This window comes from Hibiscus syriacus, unplaced genomic scaffold (genome assembly GCF_006381635.1).
Source record: "Hibiscus syriacus cultivar Baekdansim isolate YM2019G1 unplaced genomic scaffold, ASM638163v2 tig00110926_pilon, whole genome shotgun sequence".
Lineage (NCBI taxonomy): Eukaryota > Viridiplantae > Streptophyta > Magnoliopsida > Malvales > Malvaceae > Hibiscus > Hibiscus syriacus.
In genome coordinates this window covers 8,277-16,701 of record NW_024062913.1, presented here as the reverse complement: position 1 = coordinate 16,701, position 8,425 = coordinate 8,277, and the positions used below count along the sequence as shown (strand labels likewise).

Sequence of the window (8,425 nt, the reverse complement as noted above, 5' to 3'; positions counted from 1 at the left end):
TTTCCACAATAATTTTTTGAAAAACTTTTCAAATGAAACGACTCTTAGCCTAACCTACACAGCATCTCCTTCCACTTTTAAATATTTTAAATGAGTTTTTTTTTATTTAATTATTTCCCTTCTTTCTTCGTTGAATTTGCCACCCCACCTGAAACTTATGACCCTCGAAAACCTCTATAAATACTCCCACACCTTTATCAACTTTGCATAGACACAATATAAGCTTTCTGAGTAACACCCAAAGCAAAAGAGTGAGACTTTGAGAGATTTTCAATTAAAAAAAAAGGTAAGATTTGTGTAGAGAAATGGCGACTTTCCCAGTGATCAACCTAGAGAAGCTTAATGGCGAGGAAAGAGCAGCAACCATGGAGCAAATCAAGGATGCCTGTGAGAATTGGGGATTCTTTCAGGTATTTAACTTCAAAAGCTAATGCTTTAATGCTTGTTTCTGTCATTTGTTGTGCTGATAAAAAGAACTGTTTCTATTGCGCGGTTTTTTTTTTAGCTGCTGAACCATGGGATTCCCCATGATTTCTTGGACACTGTTGAAAGATTGACGAAAGAGCATTACAAGAAATGCATGGAGCAGAGGTTTAAGGAATTGGTAGCAAGCAAGGCCCTTGAAGGTCTCCAGGCCGAGGTTACTGATATGGACTGGGAAAGTACATTCTTCTTGCGCCATCTTCCTGAATCTAACATGCCTGAAATCCCAGATCTCACCCATGAATACAGGTATAAATATACACGCATATATGTAGTAGATGGGGATTAATTGGTTTGGAAAATAATGGTTCAATTGAAAAAATAACGCAGGGAAGTGATGAAAGAATTTGCACTGAAATTGGAGAAACTAGCTGAGGAGCTCCTGGATTTGTTGTGCGAGAATCTTGGACTGGAAAAAGGGTATTTGAAAATGGCATTCCACGGGACAAGAGGTCCGACATTTGGAACCAAAGTTAGCAACTACCCGCCGTGTCCGACACCGGATAAAATCAAGGGACTCCGAGCTCACACCGACGCCGGTGGCATCATCTTGCTGTTCCAAGACGCCCAAGTAAGCGGCCTTCAGCTTCTTAAAGACGGGGAGTGGGTGGATGTTCCTCCTATGCGCCACTCCATCGTCATCAACCTCGGAGATCAGCTGGAGGTGATCACCAATGGCAAATACAAGAGTGTGGAGCACCGAGTGATTGCCCAAACCAACGGAGCTCGAATGTCGATAGCTTCGTTTTACAACCCCGGAAGTGACGCCGTTATCCACCCGGCGCCGGCTCTGGTGGAGAAAGAAGAGGAGGAGAATCAATTGTACCCCAAATTTGTGTTTGAAGACTACATGAAGTTATATGCTGGGCTGAAATTCCAGGCCAAGGAACCCAGATTTGAAGCCATGAAAGCCAGGGAAACAACTCTTCCCGTTGCAACAGCTTAGGAATTCCATCCATGAAATAAAGGAAAATATATTAGCAGCTCTATCTTTTAGTTGTGTGCGTGAATAAAAAAAAGTTGAAAAGAAGTCAGAGATTCAGTTGCATTGGTGTGTGTTTGATTTTAATATTGTAAACATCAATAAAGAAATTGTAATGACTTGCTTGAGAAAAAAATTCTTACATCTCTCTCATTCTCTCTCCCTTTTTTTTATTTTTTAAGTGGTGTGGGTGGATCTCATGTCCTTTTATAGAAGAAACAAGACAATTAAAAAGAGAAAGTACTTAAAAAAGAGTGGTCGGTTGCATGATTTTAAGCAAACGTATTTGGGACTTGGTTGGACTATAGGGAGTAAATTGCATTTTTTTTAATTTTATCCATTTCCGAAGCCCAACGTTTGGTCCCGTCGAGCTACGTAGTAGGTTTCTAGTTCTTTATAAGGCTTAATATCAAAGTAAGTGTCCAAACTATACCTAAATCACTAGATTCTGACATGTGCCACTTAACGGGAAATTAACATCATTGATGGCCCGGGCACCTAAAATGATAACGTTTATAACATTAGACACCTGGATTGGTCAAAAAAATAGTTTAGGCACCTATTCGAGAATTAAGGTATAGTTTAAGCATTTATTTTGGTATTAAGCCTCTTTATAATAATAACACTAAAACAAACCCATATGAGAAAAACACATGCATCTCCTATACATCTAAAAGAACACGATCAAATTGCTTCTTTTTATTCCCATATGACCTTCAAATGCAACCATGAGATGGCCAATATGTCAATATGTCATTAACGACAGATTTGGCCCATATAAGAATTGAACTAAGTAATCAAAATGGAACTAAAAGATCGAACATCTTCTTCACTTGGAATCCTGTAACACCCCCAACCCGTACTCGACTCGGATACGAATCTGAGGTGTCACATTGACTTTTCAAAACATTTTCTCTTACTAAATAATGGAAAATTTAAATTTTCATTAAAATACAAGTGAACTAATTTACATAAGTATAATCAAAATATTACAAAATCGATCAGAGCATGTGTGATTTAAACTTGATTACATGCCAACATAATTAATACAACAAAATGACATACTGTTTGAATCACTTCTGATCTAATCTTCTGAAAAAGGTATGATGCCTTAATAGATCCTAACTCTGATCTTCCTGCTTCTTGGTACCTACTTGTGAAACACTCACACGCTAAGTCACAGACTTAGTGAGGCATACAGTAGATTAATGCAATACTTAAGTCATGAACATGCAATCCAATCATTTCAGCATGTAATCACAATCATTATATAACTACTCAACAATAACATATATAATCATACATTTAACGAATAACATGTCATCTTATTATAAAGGTAATTCTTTTTTTAACTTTTATGTTCCCATGTACATTATTGAGAACTTAAGGTATGTGAGTACATTGAGGTTGTGCACATATGTTGTCACCACAGCTCGTATAAATTTGCACTAAATGCCATGTAAAATTGTCCCGAATGACCTCATATATGTCCCGAATGACCTCGTAGAACCCTCGACTCTTGGCATGCCAATTATACTCATAACTCTCATATCACATAACAAGGGCTTGAACATTTATATGTTTCGTATGTTCATATAGTCAACTAATTCATCACATATACATGTATCCATATAACTCATAAAATTTCTCATGTAATCACATATGTTTTATCTCATAACATATACCATATGTACATATAATCATTTATCTCATATCATATAGTTTATGTTTTGTTCTCTTATGTTCATATAGATCCCATAACATATATCATAACATAGAAACATATGTCACTTATGCATATGTTCATAACTATTGAACCATGAAATCAAACATAGGAAATAGACTTATCACAAGTCATGTTTCCATAAAACAACATCTATACTATAGTATGCACTAACCTTAGTCTCATTGAGTCCGATCAACTTCTATAACTTTTATCTCTCTCTTGATCGTTCCTAACTCTTCGATCGTTCCGGAACTTACTTATGCTCGATATCTACACAATTATACATTTAATATGAATATCATAATTCTAAGCATTATAATTCGATCCTTAATAACCTAAGCTAAAAGAAGTACTTAATTTAAATTTCTACTTTGAGTAGTATCGGTACCCAAGGTATGGTATTGATACTTCCTTTACTATGGTATCAATATTGTTCCTTGGTATTGATACCCTTTCCTGGTTCTGGAATTCTATTTCAAAAATGGTATCAATACTCGCCTAATGGTATTGGAACCCTTGGTATCGATACTACCCTTTAAGTATTGATACTCCTTGAATAACTTATCCACTTTTGACTTATGGTATCGATATGTTCAACCAGTATCGATACTGTTCAACCAGTATCGATACCTATACCTAAAATATCACTCAGTTCTCTTTGAAGTATCGGTACTGGATAAATCAATACCAATACTCCTAACCCAAAATTCACTCATTTAACCCGAATATTTACCATTACCAACCTAAACCTTTCATTTTTAACTCCTTTCATGCCATTAAACTTAACTACACTTACTCAAACCATCTTATATCCATATAACACCTCATTATCTTCAAAATATCCTCTTAATTCTTGAAACCAAGAATCTTACTAAATTTCCAACATGTTCTAATTTCATTTCTAACAATTTATACTTCTTATTCTGACTGGTGACAAGTCAAATTTAATCTCCAAACTCACTTCCTAACTCATTTCTACAATTTCACTTAACTACCTATTATATTAAATCTTTCCTAACTCCTTCATCTTTTGGTTTTAATTAAGTTTTCCTTAAGCTTAAATATTATATCAAGAATATAAACCAACCTTAGATTTAATAAATAATCAACAACCATGACACTCACCTTTTCAAATTGGAGTTCACGGCTGAAGGAGGAAAAAAGCTATGGAAATCTTGATTTTTACCTTCTACAATCCCCACGTGGTTATAATATAATCATAACCAAAATTTTAATTATTTTTCTTGTCAAATTACCATTTTTGACCTTCCATTCCTCCTTTTCTATTCAGTCCTACATAAAAAAATATTTTACTTAAGTCTCTGAACTTTTCAATTTATCTAATTTAGTCACTAAATTCTAAAATTTTACAATTCGGTCACTAACCCGGTGTTTGGGATGTTACAAATCCTCTGTGAAAGATGTGTTTTTAGCTACAATGGCAAATGAGTATTAAACCATTATAATCATAACTTGTTGCATATGGAATATATTTAGTACAAATACGGATGTAAAAAGTTGTCACGACTTGTAAAATTGACTAAAACTGACTCGAGTCAAATTTATTTGTGACCTGAGCGGTGGTGATCCGAAACCGACTCGAGTCCGAACTGGTGTTAACCTGAACTCAAGTTGGACCTGAAAATTGTAAATCTGAACTCGACCTGCACCCGATATGAGAATGATCTAAACTCGAATTGAACCGATAATATGATAACCATATTAGTTGATTTATTTAAAGTTTAAATCTTAATATATGTAATGTGTTTGTGTTTTCCCCCCTTATATCGTGATCTTTAGTGAGAAAATATATGTTCCTTTAAAAATTGTATTTTACTTATTTGATTTTGTATATTTAAAATATTTTTTACAATTTAATATTGAGGTCAAGACACAATTTCCGGAGGGGATGAGCATTACTATTATTTGTCATAGTTTTGAAAGAAATTTTATTTATAAAAGAGGAAGTGGTTATCAATTTAATTTAGAAGTTGGTTGATATAGGGAACCACTTAATCTTCATATATATATATATATATATATATATATATATATATATATATATATATATATATATATATATATATATTAATCGCTGTGAAATGATTATTTTAACAATAATATCAAATAATTAATTTTTTAATTCCAAGCTTTCAATAAGAATTTCCACAATAATTTTTTGAAAAACTTTTCAAATGAAATGACTCTTAGCCTAACCTACACAGCATCTCCTTCCACTTTTAAATATTTTAAATGAGTTTTTTTTATTTAATTATTTCCCTTCTTTCTTCGTTGAATTTGCCACCCCACCTGAAACTTATGACCCTCGAAAACCTCTATAAATACTCCCACACCTTTATCAACTTTGCATCAACACAATATAAGCTTTCAGAGTAACACCCAAAGCAAAAGAGTGAGACTTTGAGAGATTTTCAATAAAAAAAAAAGGTAAGATTTGTGTAGAGAAATGGCGACTTTCCCAGTGATCAACCTAGAGAAGCTTAATGGGGAGGAAAGAGCAGCAACCATGGAGCAAATCAAGGATGCCTGTGAGAATTGGGGATTCTTTCAGGTATTTAACTTCAAAAGCTAATGCTTTAATGCATGTTTCTGTCATTTGTTGTGCTGATAAAAAGAACTGTTTCTATTGCGCGGTTTTTTTTTAGCTGCTGAACCATGGGATTCCCCATGATTTCTTGGACACTGTTGAAAGATTGACGAAAGAGCATTACAAGAAATGCATGGAGCAGAGTTTTAAGGAATTGGTAGCAAGCAAGGCCCTTGAAGGTCTCCAGGCCGAGGTTACTGATATGGACTGGTAAAGTACATTCTTCTTGCGCTATCTTCCTGAATCTAACATGCCTGAAATCCCAGATCTCACCCATGAATACAGGTATAAATATACACGCATATATGTAGTAGATGGGGATTAATTGGTTTGGAAAATAATGGTTCAATTGAAAAAATAACGCAGGGAAGTGATGAAAGAATTTGCACTGAAATTGGAGAAACTAGCTGAGGAGCTCCTGGATTTGTTGTGCGAGAATCTTGGACTGGAAAAAGGGTATTTGAAAATGGCATTCCACGGGACAAGAGGTCCGACATTTGGAACCAAAGTTAGCAACTACCCGCCGTGTCCGACACCGGATAAAATCAAGGGACTCCGAGCTCACACCGACGCCGGTGGCATCATCTTGCTGTTCCAAGACGCCCAAATGAGCGGCCTTCAGCTTCTTAAAGACGGGGAGTGGGTGGATGTTCCTCCTATGCGCCACTCCATCGTCATCAACCTCGGAGATCAGCTGGAGGTGATCACCAATGGCAAATACAAGAGTGTGGAGCACCGGGTGATTGCCCAAACCAACGGAGCTCGAATGTCGATAGCTTCGTTTTACAACCCCGGAAGTGACGCCGTTATCCACCCGGCGCCGGCTCTGGTGGAGAAAGAAGAAGAGGAGAGGCGATTGTACCCCAAATTTGTGTTTGAAGACTACATGAAGTTATATGTTGGGCTGAAATTCCAGACCAAGGAACCTTGAAGCCATGAAAACCAGCGAAACACCTCTTCCCGTTGCAACAGCTTAGGAATTCCATCCATGAAATAAAAGAAAGGAAAATATATAAGAAGCTCTATCTTTTAGTTGTGTGCGTTGTGTGCGTGAATAAAAAAAAAGTTGAAAAGAAGTCAGAGATTCAGTTGCATTGGTGTGTGTTTGATTTTAATATTGTAAACATCAATAAAGAAATTGTAATGACTTGCTTAAGAAAAAAATTCTTACATCTCTCTCTCTCTCTCCCTTTTTTTTTCTTTAAGTGGTGTGGGTGGATCTCATGTCCTTTTAGAGAAGAAACAAGACAATTAAAAAAAGAAAAGTAGTTAAAAAAGAGTGGTCGGTTGCATGATTTTAAGCAAACGTATTTGGGACTTGGTTGGACTATAGTGAGTAAATTGCATTTTTTTTTAATTTTATCCATTTCCGAAGCCCAACGTTTGGTCCCGTCGAGCTACATAGTAGGATTCTAGTTCTTTATAAGGGTTAATATCAAAGTAAGTGTCCAAACTATACCTAAATTCATGTATAGGTGTCTAAATTATTTTTTATCTATCAAGTTACTTAACGTTACAAAAGTTACCATTTTAGGTGTTCAGGCCATCAACAATGTTAATTTCTCTCGTTCAGTGACACGTGTCACAATCTGGTGCTTTTAAAATTTTTATTAAAAAATAAAAAATAAAATTTATATATTTTTAAGAAAAACATAAACATTTTGAAGTAACCCCAAAATGTTGAAAATCTTTATTTCAATCCTTAAAACCATTACGATCGACGTCCTTTGCAGTCAATGAAGCTCCATTCGACCTCATCTCCCTCCGACGACCAAAACCCCCCATGAAATCGTGATTGATTGACGTTTTATATCCCGCGAACCCTAGGATGAAAATCATGATCCCATGTGATCTCGACGATCAATCAACGACAACTACGACACCGTATGAGTAGGAGGATGGCAGGGACTACGTCGGCGACGGTGGTTGTGGCCAGAAAAGGCGGTTGCGGCTGGTTAAAGATATGATTTGGGGCTTTTTATAATTTAAGATTTTTTTATAAATATAATATTTTTAAAAAAAATAATTTTCAAAATCACCGGATTGTGATATGTGTCACTTAACGAGAAATTAACATCTTTGATGGCCCGGATACCTAAAATGATAACGTTTGTAACATTAGACACCTGGATTAGTTAAAAAAATAGTTTAGGCACCTATTCGAGAATGAAGGTATAGTTTAGGCATTTATTTTGGTATTAAGCCTCTTTATAATAATAACACTAAAACAATCCCCATATGAGAAAAGCATATGCATCTCCCATACATCTAAAAGAACACGATCAAATTGCTTCTTTTTATTCTCATATGGCCTTCAAATGCAACCATGAGATAGCCAATATGCAGAATTTGAACAGAATTCTCTTCGTAGAACCAAACTTACCTTAATTACCAATCCTTAATCAGAATAACACTTGTTTACTTTCAATGCAACATGCAGACATAACTGTTTTCGTTTATACAAGCAACATCACCTCGAGATTTACACTTTTCCCAGTATTCATACATTTACTTTAATCTAATACGAGTCAAATTATTAAGGCACATTGTAACATCCTCAATACCGGGTTAGTGACAAAATTATAAAATTTTAGAATTTAGGGATAAAAGTAGAATAGTTGAATAG

The 8,425-nt window shown here is 35.3% G+C and overlaps 1 protein-coding gene and 1 pseudogene across 1 annotated transcript; both read left to right on the top strand.

Moving 5' to 3' along the window:
- The first annotated feature begins 299 nt into the window (after nucleotides 1-299).
- On the top strand, nucleotides 300-1,441 carry LOC120146461 (1-aminocyclopropane-1-carboxylate oxidase 1-like). Its single transcript, XM_039160007.1, has 3 exons — nucleotides 300-410; nucleotides 506-732; nucleotides 814-1,441. Exons 1-3 carry the CDS (start codon nucleotides 306-308, stop codon nucleotides 1,427-1,429), a joined length of 948 nt encoding a protein of 315 aa, XP_039015938.1. The 5' UTR covers nucleotides 300-305; the 3' UTR covers nucleotides 1,430-1,441.
- A 4,128-nt stretch (nucleotides 1,442-5,569) lies between these two features.
- On the top strand, nucleotides 5,570-6,776 carry LOC120146462 (annotated as a pseudogene).
- Nucleotides 6,777-8,425: the final 1,649 nt, after the last annotated feature.

What these genes read in the sequence shown, in the direction of transcription:
- LOC120146461 (XM_039160007.1), top strand. Translation starts at nt 306, where the DNA reads ATGGCGACTTTCCCAGTGATCAACCTAGAGAAGCTTAATGGCGAGGAA. An exon ending in AGAATTGGGGATTCTTTCAG is followed by an intron (nt 411 to 505) that starts GTATTTAACTTC and finishes TTTTTTTTTTAG; the next exon opens with CTGCTGAACCATGGGATTCC. An exon ending in GATCTCACCCATGAATACAG is followed by an intron (nt 733 to 813) that starts GTATAAATATAC and finishes AAAATAACGCAG; the next exon opens with GGAAGTGATGAAAGAATTTG.